General features: G+C 37.3%; 1 protein-coding gene across 1 annotated transcript in view; it reads right to left on the bottom strand.

The window, feature by feature from the left end:
• Positions 1-21,085, bottom strand: part of FMN2 (formin 2) — a 155,906-nt gene extending 134,821 nt beyond the window's left edge. The window contains 2 exon segments of the mRNA XM_065632449.1: positions 1,706-1,872; positions 19,507-21,085. Coding sequence (XP_065488521.1) covers positions 1,706-1,872; positions 19,507-21,070 — 1,731 coding nt within the window. The 5' untranslated portion in view covers positions 21,071-21,085.
• Between the last annotated feature and the right edge of the window lie 429 nt (positions 21,086-21,514).

Here is a 21,514-nt window from a genome sequence, read left to right as displayed (position 1 = left end):
AGTTGCATACATGTGCACAGGTCTTTATGTTACTTCTGACATTGTTTTACAGGAGCTTGATCTGTTTAGGGGACTTATACACAAAAACAGTAAGAGACCATTGGTGTCTTACTGATAGTCCAATTCAATTAAGATCAGTGCTAGGCCAGCAACATCTTAAATTGCTGACTTTGACACACTGTTCACATGGCACTAGGCCAGGCTACTGTGGTTTTTTTTCAGAAAGTACATCCTGTTGGATACCTCAATGAAGGATAACTAGAATAATTCTCTCACTGAGACAAAGCATAGTATACCAGTTAACAAGAGAGCCTCTTCTGCCTCTTTCTAAATGCATCATTTGATAAAATCTGTTTATAAGTGAGGAGAAACTTTTTTTTAAAAGACTATTGTGTTCAGTACTTGAAAGAAGAAGAGTTTAGCTGAATGTATGGTAAAAACAGAACTGAAAACATTTCCAGAGTGTTTTAAACAACCTGAAAAAAATGATATGTAAATTTGAGTATATTTAACCACAAATACTTTCAGATTGTGTGAGATTTTAAGTTGCCTGAATAACCTCAGTTTTATAGTCACACTCAGTTTTTTGATTAATTTCTAAAAAAACAGTTTGAAAATGTTTTAAACACTTTAAAAAAAAAAGATTGAATATCGTTAGAGGGAACATGGAACGATTTTGTAGTTAAGCTTATTTATCTAGGAAAGCTTGCGTGTGTTAAGAATTCATTAGACAAATTTATTCTACCCATTTTTGCTTCACAGGTTGTATTACACTATTCTTGAGGAAAGATGAGAAAGATTTAAGCAGTTAAAAAGACTGTTTCTCTACTATCTAAGCCAATCATTTTTTGAGAATTTCTAACCAAGCTTCAGCTTAACATATAGAATAGGGATGATCTTAACTATGACTAAGGTATTAAGTAGATTAGTTAATATTTGCACATTATTTTTAAGTTAATTAGTGAAGAGAAAAACCTTTATTATCTTCAGTCACATAAAACACTACAAAGAAGTGTCAAAATTTAACAGCAAAGTTCATAAAAATAAGTTCACTGTAAAACATCATGGGTTGTACAGTATCATACGATATTGAATTCATCATCCAAGAGGAAAGAAAAGTATGTTAGGCGATGTCTACACCACAGTTTTGTAATGGTATGCAAACACCATGAATAACAGCAGTCTGGCCAGATAGCCCAAAGGCACAGATAACACTGTAGCTGGAACAGTAAAAAAGTTGCACTGACCCCAGCACTATTTTATATCAAAACTCCTTTCAGGGAGAGGAAATTATCTAGCATAGATATCCTATTTGGGTTCTGTAAAGTTTTGTGGCATGATGTTTTCTGTTGTTCCTTTAATTTGTATTTTTGGTGAAGCAGCTATAGGATTGGAGTGTTAATAGTCCTATAGAGTGCTTTGCTTCAAAGAAAAAAACTTAATGAAAACAACAGATGAAGAACAGTACAGTAGACTAAGATACGAGTTAAAAAGTTAAGAAACCAAGTTAATAGAGAACCTTTCAGAACTTACACTTACTTGGATACAAAAGTGTGCACACCTGAGCTCATAATAATAACCAGCCACTCTCTTACGGTTAATTTTCATTAAAAGAACTAACAGAATTCTCTCAGGACTGGTGAGCCATTGATAAGACATGTCCTGCTTGGCAAAACAGACCAAAGAGAACGTTTTCAGTACTTACATCAAACGTGGGTGTGCTTTGCTGGGTGCTCTGACTACATGGTTCTCTGAAGCAGTCGGTGAATGGAAGCAAAAGACCCAATGCAATAATGCGAGAACACAGTTTTTCTGCTTCTTCTTGTGGTGCATTTTCCTGCTGGCTGAAGAGCTTTTCCAGCAGAGTTCGTCCTGCCAAGGTGATGACACAGATCAATAAGAATTTGTAGCTATCTATCTACAGGACACAAAGATTAAGGCATTACAATGTCTATCAAAAATCTCAACTATTAGAAGTATAAACATGAAATTTAAAAAAAAAAAATCTTCAGAAAAGTATCCCATAATAAGTCTCCAATATAAAATATTTCTGTATAATAATTTGAACCAATCTGTAGTCTGATTAATGAGGATATTCAAGAAAATATACATTGTGTTGGCCACACTGAGGAGTACAGGCAAAAAACATGGGATGTTATTGTAGCATTTATTTCCTGTTTATTTAAATTATACAACTGTCCTGATGGGAAAACCGAGATATTACCAAGAAACATCATAAAATGATCATAGTCTTTAAGAAGTTGTGCTCTGTTTCTTTGGAGAAACTCTCAATAAAAGACTAATTTTAAAAAATCCCTCCTGGTAACTATTCTGTTTAAAATTATATTTAATACAGCTCCAGAGCAGCGGAGTGCTCCAAACTAAAATGCAGTGCCATGAGCATCAACTCAGAGAAGTAAAACTTTTGAATAGCAAGCAATGAGACTTATTCTTGTTACAGAGCCAGATTTCACAATCAAAGTATTTTCTTTGTTATCTCACCAGAGCATGAAAGAAAGGCATATGCTATAAAGTATATTAAAGGAGACAATGCTAGAAGTTTGAAAGACCTTTGTGCTGTGTGCAATTAGTCAGAAAGAGACTACAAAAATTAGTTATATACCCAGGCTGTAGTAAAATCTACATGCTAAGAATATTAAATTGCTTGATTAAGCTCTAAAATGTCAAAAGATGCCAAAATTGAGATTTACAGGATATAAATGAGGAGACTAAATAGATCTACTGGAAAAGAAAAGGCAGACAGAGTAATAAAGTTAATTTCATGTTTTAGTATGAACTAGCTGTGAATACAATTTGTACCTAAATCAGTTTCTATAGTCTGTTTTTTCCACCTCTCTCTGGAAGCCAAAGGTATTTTCCAGAAAAAATATACTGCATTAAGCAAGCATTTTAGTGACATTTAAAGTAGCAGTAATAATGACAATAGTACTACTGATTTTCATATACAAATGCAAGATCTATGTTTGAATGTTGATTTTATTCAAAACGTAAAATTTCTCAGGGTTTTTAAACATACAAAAAAAGATTTTTTTATAAAACACCTGGATGTAATTTATAAAGGACATTGTAAGCGACATTTGGTCCAAAGTTTCTGTATTGTTTTAAATTCATGGGACAATACAGCCCAAAAGAAACAATACATTAAAATGTTAGAAGTTATTTCTAAGATTTTCCCCTCCACATCTGAAGAACTGATAATTTTGAATCATTTGTCCAGTTTCCTAGCCTTTTATTGACACAATACAGTACATTCAAGGGGATAAGCCAGGGGTAAACTTATAAGATACACAAGTTTTTTATGTTTGCAGATTAGTTTGCCTTTGTTCCTCGGTTTCACCACCTATAAGGTGGTGATAATTGCTTATTCAACATATTCTTCTTTTTAGCTAAAAATCAAGTTCAATTGTTAAATCTTCAAAGTCATTAATTAATTGAGGACAGGCTTTCTAACTGTCTGAAATGTATTGCGATTTTTCACAACAATTTACCCACAGTTACAGCAACATACAGCAATTCCCTGCATGAAGAAAGGCTACAGTGTGAAACCATGGAAGTGAAGCGCAAATAAGGGGGCTATCTGCGGACAGACAGTTTTGTGATTTTTTAGTAATTTTTCTTTGGGGTTGTAGTTGCCAGTGCTTAGTGGTGCTGTAAAAGACCACTTTAAAAAGCCCTAGCTATTACCCTTTTACTGCTGTAAACTGATTTTCCTAGCTAAAAATACTAAGGTTAAGCTATATCAGCAAGTTTCAGAAAAAAAATAAGACAGGCATCACACTGACACTAGAGCACCAATAAGTAGCATTTCTGCTAGACTTTTGAGGCAATGCACATCATATTACCATAGTATCATCTTAGATCATGGACTAAAGTTCAATAACATGGAAAGCTGTCTAGCTAAATATGAGACTGCAAGTAATGAGGATGAATGGAGAAGTCAATGCTTTACATTTATCTAAAATCCACAGAAGAAAAAATAATAAGAAAAAAATACTCCAGAGGAAGAGTATCCTGCACACAAACACACAAATAGGACTATGCAAGGAAACGACACATTTCTTTGTGCCATATTAAATATTAAAATGTTATCTATGGCTTTTGAATGTCAGACTTGATACATCTATTTTTTTTTTCATCTGCATGTTTCAACACTTAAATAATCATGTCATGTTTAAAGAGTCTTCTCCTGGCCATCCAGAAGAATAGCCCCCTGCCCCTTTTGGTTTAACTGAATTGACAGGAATAACATCTATCACTGACAAAACAAGAAACAAGGCTTTTTTTTTTTTTTTTTTACCTTAATCCACCCATTCATTTGTTATTTTTTGTAGCACTAAAGTCTTGCTCAGGGTGAAATATTTTGTTCAGAATTTTAGTTGCCATTCAGTTGCAGTTTAATTTGTATAGTGGTTGTTAACTATTGTTGCTTAGTAATTACTAACTTTTGTCTAAACATACTTTAGCATTCAGACAGTATATCATAGAATAAGTATATATGTAAAAAAAAGTCATTAATGAACTTAACTTCTCTTACTGCACTCTGTGTTACTTATGTCACTTTGTCCACCTGAACCGGAAGTGTTCTCCCCAGCATGTTATCAGTCTTGGAATAAATAGGGCAGTAAAAATTATTTAATTATATTAGCTAGTACTTTTTAACCTAAAAGAATCGTTTAACTCAAACTAACTTGAGTACAATTAAATTGTCCTTTGCATCAAATATATGTTGAGTCAAAAAAATAAAGGTTCCCAACAGAAAGATAATAATATTTGGATAAAGCTGTGCTCTAACACAGCTTGTGTGTTCCTTACAATTACTATGGAGACCTGAGGACAGACAGAAATTTGAATTACAGAAGTAAATTTTGCCAGCTCATTTCACACATTTTACCAAATGCAAGCTGGAAAAAAGTTTGGTTTTCAATGCATACAGAAAATAGCTTCACTGTGAACGGCTGTGAAAAAAACCAAACAAACCTCTGCATCAACAATAAATGGGTTACATGTTCAAAGCACTTACTTGGCAATATACTTAGAAGAAACTGTTAAGCCACTGAAATTTTGTATCTAACCGGCTAGGGCTCATCATCAAATTGAACGGTCATTACAAGTGTCAGAACCACTCACTTCCCCCCAGACTTGAAACACAGCCAAAAAGGACAATACATATTTCCATAAATTGGAGGGAGGAGCACAGCCCACCAAAAGAAAGTGTGTCATTACTTGGCGATGTCACTCATTTTCTCGAGGCAACACCATGCCATCAGGCACTTCTGACGGACGGAGTCGCTGCAGTGTTGTAGTTCCAGACAGGGCTGAAGCTGTTTTACAGGGGAGACCAACGTTTGAAAGTCACCGCTCACCAATAAGTAGTTCCTCTCTTGTCAAGTGCATCTGACATTTCTCCTTCACCTACTTTCAGGTAAAAGCCAGCTGTCACTACAGCGGAAGCATTCCAGCTCCGAAGTCCTTTGCAGCCTAGGGAGGCTGGTACCAAATTTTCCCCCGCCTGTCTGCCCTCTGCCCCTACCTGTGCCTGCACTGATGTCAAATAAAGCAGCAGGAATCACATTCATTATTTTGATTCAAGGCAAGATGAAGGTTATATTTTTGTTCAGGTATAGCAAAATACCTCCTTAACTTTGGACTGCACAGGCTTTTAACTACTTTTGTTTGGAACCAACATCCAGCATCCCATCTATCTGCACTACAATTATGTCAAATTAAAATGACTTTGTGTCTATATGTGTGAAATTGTGCAATATTAATCCCTGAATCTATTCCTTAAGCAGAAGAACAAAAATCACAGCCATATTTAATTCGTAGGTTAAATTCCCGTCAAATTCAACCGCAATATTTTAAGCTACAATTTTTCATCTTTAGTTTATAAATAAAATGCAGCAAGAATAGCCTTAACCACCTCTTACTCATAATTTACATGAGGTAGTACCTGAATGTGTTTTCAATAGGTGAATATGGTTGCAAATAACCTGGAATAACTAAATGAGTAATGATTTCAATAATTATTAAATGATCAGCTGATTTCTGCTACAAGGATTTAAAGGCAATGGTAAAAGGCATTGCTCTTGATTGCCTTTACATACCATGAAAATAGTAAAGAACGAAGATGTCTCAGCTTTTTTTTTTTCTTCCCTTAAAAAGTTCCATTTTTTTTACATTATAACAACATTTCTTCCCATCAATCCCAGGTCATGAAGTTCTTAGAGCCTATTCTTACCTTTCCCCTAAGTATTAGTTTGGCAAGGATGGAAGGTGTACCAGCTTTTGAATTAGAGAAGAACTGCAGTTAAGTTTCAGCCTTCAATAAAGTCAGTGTTCTGAGGATCTTGCCAAAACCCTCCAGCAAATGACTATAAATTCATAAGTTATTTTTTTAGAAGCTTAGAATGACTTATTAAATCCTAGTAAGGGATAAGACTTTATTTTCTTACAAAGGATTACACAATTAACTAACTAAAAGAATGGGAATGTGAAATTAAGTTTGGTAGTATCAGGTACTCTTGATATTTTGTGATACTTTTGCTGCCATAGCTCAGCCTAGGTCTTCTGTCTCAGCTTCCAAATTCCGTGTTCTCTACCACCATGTTATATGCCACTTCCTTCCATTCTCATTAAGATGAAGCACTATGATCTTACGATCTCCTGCAGGACATCGCTATGACCAACACTTGAATAACACTTCATCAAAACCACCTCTGGCAACAACCGTAGAACATATGAGCCATTCACTGCAGAATGAAAATTCACAAGTCCCAGAATGGTTTCCATTCATATTGTCTGCCTTTTCCAAAAATGCAGGTAATTGCTATTCGTAGATGATCATTTTCAACTTGGGATTTAGTGCAACCATGCTCACTCAAATGCAAGGTGGAGGGAGAAAGGAAGACTATCCCCACCAAAGGTCATTTTACAAACATTATTTCATATAACAATGAAATATTGTAAAACATTAACTATTATATATAAATATAAAACCATATATATATAAAAATACAATATGCATATAATAATTTCATGTACTTCTCCCACCCAGTACCAGCCTGACACAGCCACAGATTCTACCTTGGCCTGAAGAGACATCTGTACGTATGTATTACGCCTCCTTCCATATGACAGGAACTGCTACAGACTTTGGCCGTCAGTACTGATAATGTGAACAACCTTGTCTGTCATGAGCATGACTGTGAGTGACTTTTGATGGGAGAGGTTGCCTGTTTTAGAAAGAAGCAAGTTTGGTGTATTACAGTTATTTTATATTTCAGGACAACCTTTTTTCTCCTGAAGCAGACACTAAAAATAAGGATGTACCCTTTTCTGAAATGCAGGTTTTTATTGAATGTTGAAAGTACATTCAGTACTGTCCACTGAGAAATACAGGCAAGTCCCAACTCAACGAATTCACATTATAGCTCTTTTCCTGACCAATCTGCACAGAAGAACAACCTTTCAAAGAGCAACAAGGTGAACAATAAAATCCTTAAGAACAGGCAATATCACGAGCATGTTGTTGTTGGCTTTGGATTTGCCTAGTTATTGAGGGGAAGCAGAGTGACAAATGTGAGAGAAAGAGGAGAAAACTACAGTATTCACAGATACAATAAAAAGCCACACATTCATGCACTGAGGCCCGGCACCACGGCAGAGATTGCAATAACATTTCCCTGAGGACTGAGTTGTTGTAACCTCACATTTATCTTTAAAGATGTGCTTTCTACCCTCCTGACACTGCATTTGCAAAAGCCCGGGAGCACATCTGTCAGTGGGCACAAGCTGAGACTGATGATACAAATGAGTTCTACTTCAAAAGCTCCCCCTCCTGCCAGCCTCCTGCAATTCTCTCTTCCAACCACCAGAGCACCACACCACACTATCACTATCAGGACAGCAGCTGCATCCGCACATTTTAAGCTATACAGACTGGAGACAGACTTTCAACTTTAATTTTTCCAATGCAGGGTGAATGGCTGCAATGTAATCCCAGCCCTGAACACCCTACTCAGAGTTAACAGTGACTCATGCACCTAGTGCTTCCATCTTCAAAACCAAAATCAGCTTGCCCTCTTTTCCCCAGTTGTTCCCCATTTCAGTGGGATTATAAATGCTCACACAGCGAAGAGATTTCACAAGCTTTGAACCCAAAAGTACTATAGGCGGTGCTCTATTTTGGGGAGTTAGGACCAAAAAAAAAAAAAAAAAGGAAAAGGAAGGAGATGAACAAAGTGATGTATTACCATTCAGAATGTTTTCTACTAGTCTTACAAAATATAAAGAGACAAGTGTAGTCTTATTATGGCTTTTCAATTTCCAAAGGATTACAATTGTGAACATATTTATATCAATTAAAAAAGTGTGAGCAGCATTTCAAAGTTCAGGAAAAACTATAATTCAGATATCTGCTACCACATATATCCCTAAAACATTCCTTCCTTCCAATTTTTTTCTTGTCTGCTTTTCTACATATACTAACATCAAGGTCACAGCTAAATCACGTCTAAATCGGCTGGCAAAGCACCTGAACTGTGCAGCACTAACTGTTCCTTGGAATGCCAGAAGAGGACAAACCTCTCCAGGAGACAGAAATACTGCAAAGACTTCCACACGTGCTTGCTTGTACATGTGCTAGTAGTTGCAATTACATGTAATTTCTTAAATACTTTACAGTACAAGTTTTTTCATTCACCCCATTCCTCCAAACTACATAGCAAAAGTTTGCTGAAGCATTTCCAAGGGGCAAATCAATCACACTTCATTTTCACCTTTCTACTAATGTAGAATGTACTTCTAATGTACTTTCCTCGATCTCAAATATACAAAGCATTTAGTTACTAATAATTCACATATAAAATTAATATTTCAAGGATCAAAAGTATCACATTTCTTAAATATTTACCTTTAATTCCATAATCTTTTCAAATTTTAAGTTTTTCAGCTAACCTGTACCAGGAAGCCTAAATATAATATGCAACACATGACTACTGAGAGAGGTTTTCAAAGCTGTGTGTGGAACCTGAGGAATGAAACGGAACTGGGAATTGGTACTTTAGACATCTCTTCAAAGTCCAAGTCCAAGTCCTGCATAAATGTATATTGAATATACATTGGCATTAAAAAAATATAACAAAGTAATTTAGTCTCTTGCTTGCCTGAAGCCTGACCTGGGAGGTTATACCCAATATTTCAGGATTAGAGACTTCATTTATTGTTCTTTTTCACTGCAGCTTCTAATCCTCTGCTGATTTAGATTGGGAAGCTCTGTTCCAGATCTCTCATCCTGTAAGGTTGTTTTGGCTGTTTTGTTGCTGTTGTTGTTTTAAAGGGACCGTATTTTCGTTGACAGATACTTTTCCTAAAACCACGTGATGGTTTTGTCACAACCTGGTTACGTAAAATATGGAAAACCCACCAACCAACGGGCCTGCGCACACAACATGGTTTCATAACGAAAAAACAAACAAATGAAAAAATTCTAATCCTTCCACTATGAATAAACACAAAGTGTGTCATAAGTCTTATTTCCAGGCAACATGAACCTTAAAAGTAAAAAACTTGTCAAGGTCTAGGGTTATGGTGCAAATTCCTATAATTGTCATAAAGATATTTCCTTTTGTTTTTATTACCAATGTAATAGTTAATATCTGCCTTCACTGCTTGTACACATAGATATGTTTCTAAGGGGAATAAAACAGAGGTTATATAATGATTTCTTTATATAATAATATTGTATATTATCATGTTATATATAACATGCATTACATTAATTTATATTATATATATATTTACATGCTATATTTTAGTTTTTAGAATGATACTAAAGTTACAGATGTGTGGAAACACCTGAGTGGACTGTCCTTTCTTCTCTGATATTCTGTCTCTAGATTTCCTGGCTCTGTTGACATGAATGGTAAGAACTGAACCCACATCATCTTAAATTCAGAAGTCAAAAGCAGAAAGCCTCTTTAAACAAGAGAATTAGGAAAAAGACATACACCAACACTATCTCCCCAGTACCCCCAATGCCTGCCAACACACAATTCTATATAATTTCAAAGTCAGAAACACATTTTTCAGTTGAATTTAATAAATATGTATCAATTGATGGATTGACTACATTCACAGGCTCTTCAAACAACTAGAATAAAACTACCAATTATTAATTTCGCATTTGTCAGTTATGTATCTGATTATCACAGTAAACACCATGCTTTACTTTTGCCAAGCCATCTGAATCTCTTGGCATCTCAATCTCACACTCTTTGTGATGTCCCACCTCGTAGTACTCTCTTAACAGCTAAAAATTTTCCATGAAAACTCTCAACTAGTTGTAAGTTAGAACCACAATATATCAACATCTTTGTAACTCAAGCAAGTAATTTTTTTCCCTAATTATAGCTCCACAATTATCACTAATCATTTCAACATATTCCAGATTGTGCAAAACAGCTCAAATAACTGTATCATTACATTTTCAACTAACTCAGCTAGAACAAGCAACCCATTACACAGTTACAGAAAGAGAATCACACAATTCTAACAGTTCCAAGCATTCAACACATCCCAAAAAAATCCAGGGAACACATGTGCCTACTCCCTTTTGGAAGGAAGGGCACAAACTGCCGCTGGCAAGAGACTCCTACTTGCTGCCCACCACAGCATACACAGGGCAGAAGTGGCACCTCACACAAATGCCCCTGAAATTCTTCCAAGAATGCTTTGATGGAAAAAGCAAAGGTCTGGCAAAATTTGAAAAATGGGATTCCCCAGAAATAAAGATGACAGGGAAACAACTCAGAATTAAAGAAGTAAAAAGACACCTCAGAAAGGATGTTACAAGCAAACATTTTTCAAAAAACTTATCTCACTCTGTCTATAGTGTCCCATGATTGAACCAAGCAGCTGTATTTTAAAATGGCTTGCTCCACTTGTGCTGCCTATCAGACATAGCAACACCACCAATTCCAGAATATCATCCAATGGTCTGTTAAAAGATAACTTAACCATATGCCATACTTGCACAAATCATGCTGTAAAATACTGAAGCAGTCAGGTCAAAACTGATACTACAGACCTTGGTCCTGATGAAATGACTCCCAGTGCAAGCTCAGTTCCTAATTCTGAAATTTGTGTTATAATAGAGAAAGACAAAATTTTACTGGAAATTTCACTCAGTGATGAAAAGGTCAAGTCCTGCAAACACTAAGGTCAGGACAAAGATCATGACCCAGTTCTACTCTTACATTAATTCTACAATAAAATTCCACAGCTTGACCAAACCTGTCACAACACCAGGTAGAGTAGGTGAAAACAAAGCTCTTCCTCTTTGATGGACGAGAAGTAACATGAGAGAGTCCCTTATCAAAAACAACACTAATTTTCTTCTTTGGGTGATTTGCAGTGTTTCAATTTTGTACATAAACCAAGATTAATTCCTTCCTACTACTCTTGCGTTGTCTAGAAAGTAGCTGTACATAAAGTTATCGATGTAGTCTCATTGATCTTTGCTAAAACCATGCTGCATTTTGTTCCATTTTTCTTTGCCCTTTTATCATATAACCAATAGCTAATTATATCTTATCATTTTCTCCCTCAAGATTTGTTCCAAAGCCTTGCTTGTTGCTGCAGTCAAAATTAAGTTAATTAAAATCACCTGGATCATTTGCAATAACAATATAACACTTTTTCTGCAAAGCAGGTATTATAACTTTGTTATCATCAGAGCTTCAAAATATATTAAAATAAATGTGATGGCCTGTGACAGTGCTTTCAGAATTCTTGCAGATTAGCAGGTCTCTGAAGTATTCCATCTCCCTAACTTCAGCATTAAGCTCCTTGACGTTTTGCTTTCACAGTGACTAAAATTTTATACATTTCCCCCACACTTAATTTTCTGATGTATGACATACAGGATAAGCTGAGACAAAGTATTAAACTACGTTTTTATCCTTACATTTCACTATTTGTATCATATATACAGTGAAGGGTAAGAAAATATCTTAAATGTCACTAAATATCTTTCAGAAGCTGAAGTTTTTAAATGTCAACCAATTCCCCAACTATGATACAGCAGCAGTACACAGTACAAAATACCTTTCTAGAAATATAAAGAAGATGCCCTCTGCCACAACATTACATGGCATGTCCCTTTTCACCTCGATTTCTCTTCAGTTCTAATGCAGTACTATTGCAGATTACAGAAGTATGTTGCTAAAGTGTTCCTAATTACAATTGCTTATGATAAAAGAGAATCTATATGTATCTGTCTACCAAATCTTTTAGGCATCATATGCATCTTTGGCAACTTTCATATTGTGTTTTCCAGGTGCGTAGGTTCCTCTCAGCAAGTATTTAATCCTGTCCATCTTTACCCTTTTAGTTTCCATGGTGATTTGTTGTGTGAAGGTGGTATTCTGTGCCAGGTTCTCAGACTGCTGGAAAGCCACAGTTGTTTCTGTCCAGCTCTTTAAACTAAGGAGCTTCTCTGATGTCTTTTTTTTTTTTTAATTTTTGGGTAGTTATTACTAGTAGCGTCTTTTGTCAGTCCAAACTCATGCACACTGACATTTAATGCAGTCTGGCCCATCTCTATCTTAGAAGTAACTCCAAGTATTTGCTCTAGCATCCATGTGTCACAAAACACAGCTGAACTGAATGAGCAAGCCTCTGAAGTGGGACACAAATAACAAATTTCTTTCAACCTACTCATTAGAGCCTCAGCATGCCTTAGCTTTTACTCCACTCCAGAACCTGTGCACCCACAGTCTGACAGTCTCCTCCAGCTTTAATAACTGCTGACTTTTTAATATTTATCACAATGTACAAAAGCTCTTATTCTTTGTACGCATAAACAAAAACTGGTAAGATGAATAAAGGAGAAAAGCAGAAAATTATAACTACATTCCACAAAAAAGAAAAATATATACATGCATGCCTATATATTTCTGCACATATGTTCTTCTAGACTTCATCTGAATAAAACCTAAGCATGTCTCCCTTGCTGTAACTGGACCTTCATGTTCTTTCATTGATGTAATAAAATATTTCCCTCAACTATTTCTCAGCATACTGTATTGTCTTGAGTCTTTGCATCACAAAATAGTGTTTACATACACACCCTCTATTATGAAGGCAATGTTTTGGTTTTTTCCATTTTATTTTTTTCTTTTTTAATGAAAACCACCTTTTCTTCCATGACTGCTAGCAGATGTTAATGTAGTTAATTATAGTGTTACTGCAATATTGACTTATTTTGTACAGTTTTTTTTCCTTATCAGTGTAAGAAAGAGGAAAAAATACAAGTTATTTTTCCCCGGTACATACTAGCTATTTTATGTCTTAAAGGGACATCTGAGTCAGATTTTGGCATCAAATAAACTCTAGAATGAAAGCCGCCTCCTATAATTAGTTCCACAGTAAAGTTATCTGTGCTTCCTCCTGATTCAAATTCACACCAGGTTCAGAGATCTGGAGCTCCTGATAAATTTCATACAGATCCTGAGACCAAATAATTCATACTTTTACTGACAAATAAGAATGTCTCAATGATAAATATCATTTGTGACTAGGCTTACCTGCCACTATTTAGTTGCATGTGTCAAGACACAAAAATATTAAATTCTCAAGCATTTTTGTACTTCTTCTGTATTTACACATTTCCACTCAATTTTATGTATATTAGGATTTACTTTTATAAGGGTGATGTTGTTTACACACACATACACACAATCTCACAACCATTGCTTCTTACTGTTGCAAAACTGCCAGCTGACTTAATGGGTTCTACCATCTATGCATCTACAAATGAAAGAAGTCGTGTTATGTATTTATCTGAGAATAAAGCAAGGCTCTGCAGCAGAAAACATCCAATTCCTATTCATGTTCAGAAAGACTAGCTATTTCCATAAATGTGAAGGAATCTTATTATGGACAGCAGTAATATGGAAATAAAATTAGGAATATTAATTTGGTACTCAAGGTAACACTGACCATCTCCTTGTCCCTAACTTCCTTTAAATGAACTGCAATGTAGGAATGCAGAAAGTTGTTGCTGCTTAAAGCAAATAAGTGTGACACAACTCCTGAACCCACTTTGCTGCCTTTTCTAAAGCACTTAATGAAATGCAACTGGCCTTGTATTATCATATGAAGAAGCAGGAACAATGTGACATAATGTAAAGTCCTCACATCCTTCCATCGCCTTCCTTTCACAGATTCTCACTGCTTCTACCCTATTCCCCTTTTATCAGCTCACCTCATGCCCCAAAAAGATAAATTGTATGCATAAAATTTTCCAGAAACTGTTGTATTCCACCTGGCCTCTACAGAACTATGCTTTTAAATGTACCTAAAAATAAAGCCACAGTCACAGAAACACCTACACACTTCATCACCACTACTCCTTATGTAAGTTCAAATTTTGGCAGGAGTGGTTTATAAAGAATACACTTGGTCATATTCTGAGCTTGGTTAAACTACACCACAAACAAGATGCCTTGGCTAATTAATACTTTTGCATTTCCTATCACCATGATTCACATTAGGATTTGATTTCTCATATGCAGGTGGCCTAAAATACTCCTAGAAACGCTTTTCAATTCCAAGTTTATTTTTCTCCACAGTGTGGAGAAAAAGGTGAGGCCTGCTTCAAGAAACAGAGCTTTTTCTGCAAAGAAGAGGCCTATGTACGGTTTAAAGAAAATATTAAAAAAAAAAAGGACAAATCACCCCACCCAAGCTATTAAATAATTCAAAAATTTTTAAAAAATGATAAAGCACAATTTAATCCAATAAATACATTCAGATTTAAATCCCATATAACTATTCCCACTGGAATAATCCACTGCTCTTCTAACAGAAATGAAATCACTGAAGCGCACAATGTCCTTTAATGACCAGTTCTGGCCAGATCACATGTGTGATGGTTATTATAGTGGTGCTATGTCTCAGATCCAAGCAGAGCTGCATGGGCCTCCAGCTATAAACTGCCCCTTTTCCTTTCCCCCTTTGCTCCCCAAAAGACACCAGCAGACACCCAAGATGACACATTTCTAGTCCAGACGCGAGTCAGGCTGCCAGTCAGATCTCAGAATGGAGCTGCTGCTCAGAAAGAAGTTGCCAGAGAGATGCAAGCACTTAGTCCCATGACCAAAACCTGCTGCTCCCAATGAAGTTCTAGATAAAGATCAAAGCATTAATCATGAGACCCCATCAAAACAGCCCTGTGGCAGCACTGCATTCCAGTGATATTGCTCATGTTGCTCCCATTCCCATATCGCAGTGCTGGCACAGCAACATTGAAGCAATTTATCGGCACTCAGCAGTCTTTCAATAACAGCAGCCCGTTTTCAAACACAGTTTACTGTAGTTGGATAGTTGGAGTGCAGTATTGCAGCCCTTTTTTTTTTTTTTTTTTCCCTTTCCCTCCACCTCTCTCCAGGTTTGGGTTTGCTAGGCAAAAAGAGTGGGGTCTTTCCCTTCAAACGCTTACTAGCAACGCTCAGCATAGTGCGTGATCTCATATCACATGAAGGGTGGCTCTTGGGCAGCTCCCTTAGTTAGAGGAGGCTGCACAGCCCCGCCATCTGATAGAAGAAGTATTTGTATTATTGTTAGCAAATATCAGTGAAACAGTTAACTACAAGTAGTCTCAAATAACAGTTGCATGATAAATAGTCTCCTCAGGATGCTACTAGATACAAATCCATATTGTGTGCATCATCACATGAATCAGAACAAAAGCACTTGAAGAAGTATTTTAAAATATCTACTTTATGTCTCAGAAACAAACTTCCATCCTGTTTTTTCAAGTTTTCACATACTTATCTATACTAAGACCTTTGTTTATGCCTGCAGACACCGCACTGGAACTGCAAGTGGGTGCGGATGACATTAGCACAGTGTAGAAGTGGGATAAAGTGGCCTTTGTGAGAAGCAGGCCAGCACTTCGTGGAAATCAGAAAGTGGCCGTTAGCACACAATCAAGGGACTGACTTCGGGGTTTGGTTTATGGTAACCAGGACTTTTTGTTTGTCTCCTGTTTACAGCTAGAGTAGGACAAATATCAACCTCTGAAGAGAAATGTAAAGATAAATAATCTGTTCGAAAGAGATTTATGCAGCAAGTGTGTTACAGCCAGCCAACAGAGATTAGAAAGGGCACAGGTTTGTCTGAGTTGAATTTAATTACCATCTGGGGCAGCTGATGGGACTCTCACATTCAGTTTATGTAACAGACACCCTTACTAGCTCCTCTGCAATCACTGCACTTCAAATTAATGCCAGGATAAACTTCTTTTTATTAAATCAATCGATTAGCTCTTCCATTTCAGTTATGTTAATGTTTGGAATCATCAGTTTCATTTTCCCATCAAGATATTCTTGTAATGTTAGTGCAAATCATTCCTTGCCATGTACCAAGGCAAGAGCTGACCCTATTCATTCAGGTTCAGCTCTTGTCCTCCTGGGACCACCACATAAAAGCCATGGCTCCACTGTGCATCAGGTAATCTAGAACTTGTAATTACTGTTACTGCAATTTCAAATACAGCTGTCCTCACCATAAAAGAAATAGATCTGATGCCTGAATTACAAAATACCCATAAATTTGTCCACATCACATTCTTAGCCAATGCATCCAATCTGAAATACCATATTTTACTTATTTCTTACATAAAGAAAAAATAAAATATGCAAAGTCTCTAGCATTCCAGTTATTGGCTTGCATCTACATTTTACATTAAGACAGCCTTGGTAGAGTTCATATGGATCACTGTGGAAACCAAATGGCATACAGCCAAACCACAACATAGTGCAAAAGTAGGCCACTCATCGGCATAGAACCTGCTGTCATTAAAATCGATGACTAAAGTATTGTGGAATATTTTACTTGATGCTAGTTAGAAATGCAGACCAACACTGCAGTCCCTGCACAGCAAGATGGGATTTAATGCTCTAGGCAAGAAGCTGACTTTTTTTAAAAGATAGAAATGAGCCACTATTGAGAATGTTATTTCTAAAATCCTGATTGTAATTCCTGAATTGATGCATCTGATGCATGCAATTTAATACAACATTTTTCAAAAGCAGTATTCAAATTACAAAGAAATTATTTCTGTAATTGTTGCTGTGCAGGCTGATTTAAATAAACAGGCTTTTCTGCTCTTACAGCAATGACAGCCAGTCTGTAGGAATACTAACGCTGAGTTTAATTTCCCTTTTTTATGTACATTAGTTGTTATTTTTATATTCTTGCTAATTTTCAGCTTGTAAATATTTTTTAAAAATAAGAATGATTAAAAAGAGAAAGTGTTATCATGTCACTTCCAGTTCCCTCATCTCAAGCTTTTCTGCATGAACTGAGATGTACAATTGTCCTCTGCCTGTAAAGACAGCTGGTATGTACATGCAAATGAGGGTCACTGTAATTTCCATAAGAGACAGAACTACTGTTGCATTGGACATTGGTCCCTTCAGAATAAGTCTAAAGTGTTGGTCGGAAAGCCCAATAAGACAAAAATTGTTAATGAGTAAGTCAAAACCTTGAGAAGAAATGTGAAAAAGTCTGTGTCCTGGAAAACAAGTATCTAAAAAGTAATTCCATGTTCTTCAAGTTTGCCACATAAAATTTATTTCCATCATAGTACCACCATAAAGAAGAAAGTCTAACTACTGATGGTGCCATTTAAAGCTTTGTTCTCCGAGTTGTTTATAAGCTGCCAAGTGTCAATCGCACAAGCTTTTTATATGCTATAAATCTGAAAGTAGTGATCACCTCAAATTGTAAAACTGAAATTAAATCTAAAAAAACATGTGGAAGGGATTTGAAACACACAAAAAATATTCAGCTCACTTCACAGAGGGCTGGTCTCCTTCAGAGGGGGCTGGCTTTTTTGTCTTAAAAACTGGAATTCTAATTTTCAAGATGGAAATTGAGGTTTTCTGTTCAAGACTACCGAAGACTGAAACTATTCTTGTGATTTGAATCTGGAAAACAATGTTAATGCTTTACCTGAGTATTTCAAACGCCTGGAGTTTGCTGCTGTGCAAAAAAGCCACTAATTTTAGTTTCTGTTTCCAGACAGGTTTATTCACCAGTATTACTATGACGTCAAGCAGAGCAGAATGTGCACAAAGAAAGCAACTATGAATGCAAACAATTACAAGTTATGTATTTTTTAAGCCTACAGTATAAAACAAGATAGCCTTTCTATGATAAACAGTTGTTGATAGCTCAACTATTTTCTTACATGTGATTTTTAAATCTAGTCATTGTTCCCTTCATAAACCATACTATTTTGTCTAGTTTTCATAGAAGCATGAAAAAATTCTCACTGCATTTTTTGCAAGTATCTCTAGTACATATATGGTTACTGTGCTCATGCATCTAGAACAGACTTCCATTCAAAACAAACCTGATTATAGATTCAAGTGATTTAATCTTGTAACAGATACTTGTAGGGGTTGTTCTCTGTATTCTCCTAGTTCTACAGTTTTCTTCAGTGAAAAATAAATTGAATATATTGCTGAGTTTCCTCTGTATACATATCCCATTTGTGGCAGAGGCCATCTCTGCTTGTGAATACGTTAGCTTTATATAGAAACTTCAGATGGGGGGGGAAGAGAAAGGGGAAAACAAAACGAACCAACAACTCAAAGTGCAGGAAAATATAACTATCTATTCACACTGTTTCATTGGTAAACTCTATATTCCTATGCCTTTGTGAGAGGATGCAAGCTGCCTAACAGGCAAGGTAAAAGAATGCTTTCCTGAATGAGTCACCCTGCGTAGCCTGAGCAGCAGCCTGCCACCGCTACCAAATTGTACTACCCACAATTTCCCTTCTCCATTTTATGCTGCCTTTTCAATTCATTAACATTTTTTTCTCCTCCTCTCTCCCCTTTCTGAAGAGGAAATTGGCTCCTTTCTGTAGGGCTGTCCATCTGTGCCTGCATGGCTTTTGCTTTTTGCACTAAGCAAATCCTCTTTGCTGCCTCAGTCTAACACCAGGTGCAGCTCTCAAATATTTACAGTACATCAGAAGAGTGCCTAGCACAAGAAAACCCCAAACAAGATCTTAGCTACAGAAAGCTTCGCATCTGAAAGATCTATTTATGTGGAGAGCTGGTCTGCCTACAACAGTGCAGCTCTTAGCTTTTTCAACAAGAATAATTTAAGGCATCCAGTCTTCTCCTAGAGGATTTAAACAAAGGAGAAAAGCAGAAAGAAAAACTTCAAAGAGTTATGCACTTCTTTGACTGGCAGTACTGCCAGGCTGACACTGAGTAGAGACACTATGCTCATTAATGACATGCGACTAAGATCAGGCCTTTGATTTTGAAACTGTCAGAACAAGTAAAGACAATAGTACATGCAAAGGACTGAATTCAAGTATTTTAAATAATCTCTGGGACAAAAAAAACCCCACAACCAAACAAAAAACAAACCACACCAAGCTTAATACGTGTCACTCACCTGAAAAGACATTGGGAAATGTCTCTGTAGAAGCCTGCACCCCTGAGGACTTCCTTGAATGAGTCAAAGGCACTCTTTCTGTTTGAAATTTCTCTCTAAACCCCTTGTGCTCCAAGTAGCCAGCAGAGCCCACCTTCTGCGTTATCTCACATTTGTGATTAGATACCTCTTCCGTCCAGTCTGCAGAACGACTGAATAAACCAGTCAAACTAGCAGACCTCTGCTTCTTGATTGAGACTTTTTCTTTTTGGTGGAAGTACTCCTGCTTCCTTGTAAAAAGTGGGCTCTGGGATGGGGAGGGAGATGGTGAATGGTTGGGAGAACTCAGTTGCCTAGTTGTGGTTTTGATGTAACAAGGATTAATTAGATAGGGCTTAAAGCATCGGGAACCAAGCATCGGACTGCCTGCTGTCCCCTCGGAGGACAAAATGCCATTTTTCATTTCTGTGGATAAACCATTATGCAGGTCCTCTTGACTGGCTGACAGAGCATGTTTCTCTTCCTGAGTCTCAGCAGCAAGATCATGGCCTGCATCTGAAATACCACTCTCTGTTGCCGTATCCTGCAAATCAACAGCCTGCACTTCAGCAATTTCAGTCTCAGCATCTGCTACCGAGGTTGGAAAAGGTCGTGTGGAGCTATGTTTCTGAGACCCATTTTCTACCACAGTTCCATTTAAATCACCTTCTAGTTCCCCAGCTACAGCATCCACTCCAGCAACGAGCTGTTTCTGTTCATCAATCGGTAGCTTACGTTCCTGTGTTTGAAATAAGCTGTTACCAGGAGAGCCTGTGCCATTTACCACTTCTTTCAGTTCACGTTCAGTTGCACAGGAGACGTGAATGCTTTCCACAATTTCAGATATTGCTGGAAAAGCTGCCTCAGTGTCTGGGCTCCTCTCTTTGTCAGTGGTAGTTACTGAAAGAAACCGTTCAAAATCTAAGGGGGCTGCTTGCGAATTAACCATGTGTCGGCCCATTGTTTTGGTGACAAGGTCCTCAGTTCCAATGTTAATTGCCCCCTGCTGCTGCTGCTGCAGTCTAATAGCTTGCTGGATATCAGAAAGCAAATCCTCTTGTTCTGTGGCTGAATGGAAACTGTATATATCCGTATCAGAGCCAGAGCTGGTCCTTTGTCCATCCTGTGTCTCCGCAGCAGCTGGGACAGTTTCATTTCTGATTTCAAAATGTTCCACATCTGTGTCTGAGAGACCCCCTTCATCTGCAGAGATGCTTATATCTGGAGTTTTGGCTACAATTGAATGAGTACTGTCCAGCTCTCCAGCCTGCGAGGCCTGGCTTTCCAAAACATCCTCCCGTGAACTACTATTCCCATCTTTAGCCTTGGACAGATTTTTTCTGATCCTCAGATTTGAAAACACGGAGGCCCTCGACTCCGACTTACCCTTCTTCTTACTGGATTCACTTCCTTTTGCATGCTTCCCCAGTCCCCTCCTGCTTCCCGATACCTTCTTTGTGCCATCTGTATCCTTGGGCCCAGAGGCATCCTCTCCTTCATGCACATCACCTGCATTTTTCTTCAGCTTCCCATCTTGATTCCCCATGATTTTTCTCTGTGTAACACCTTCCGCAATCAAGCCATGCTCCCGGATTTCATTCCTTTGGCCTGCTGGCAAGATCCCCTCTAGCGATCCAGGTTCGTTTTCAAGCGGTGGTGATGCAAGCAGAGCAAATGCTTGCTGTGCCTCTCTCCCATCTGCTAGAGCTGCCTTTTTGCATAATGTGCTGCTTGCGCTGGGCTCCGCTGGGACATGCTCAGTGCAGCACTGCGAGCTGCAGACAGCTCCTTCCAATGGCTGCTGCCCGCCCAGCCGCCCGCTCTCCTGGCTTCTGCTGCACTCCTGTTTCTGTAAGAAGGATTCTGTGAAAAGCCTTTCCTTTATAAAAGTCACCTCTTTTTCCACAGTTTTTATTGCCTGCATTGCAAGCTCAGCTTGTCACCAAATCATTTATAATTTCAGGGCTTCAAGTTCCTGGAGGGAAAGAAA

This window comes from Caloenas nicobarica, chromosome 3, assembly GCF_036013445.1.
Source record: "Caloenas nicobarica isolate bCalNic1 chromosome 3, bCalNic1.hap1, whole genome shotgun sequence".
Classification (NCBI taxonomy): domain Eukaryota; kingdom Metazoa; phylum Chordata; class Aves; order Columbiformes; family Columbidae; genus Caloenas; species Caloenas nicobarica.
The sequence above is the reverse complement of the archived record's forward strand: the minus strand, read 5'-3'. Positions and strand labels throughout refer to the sequence as shown.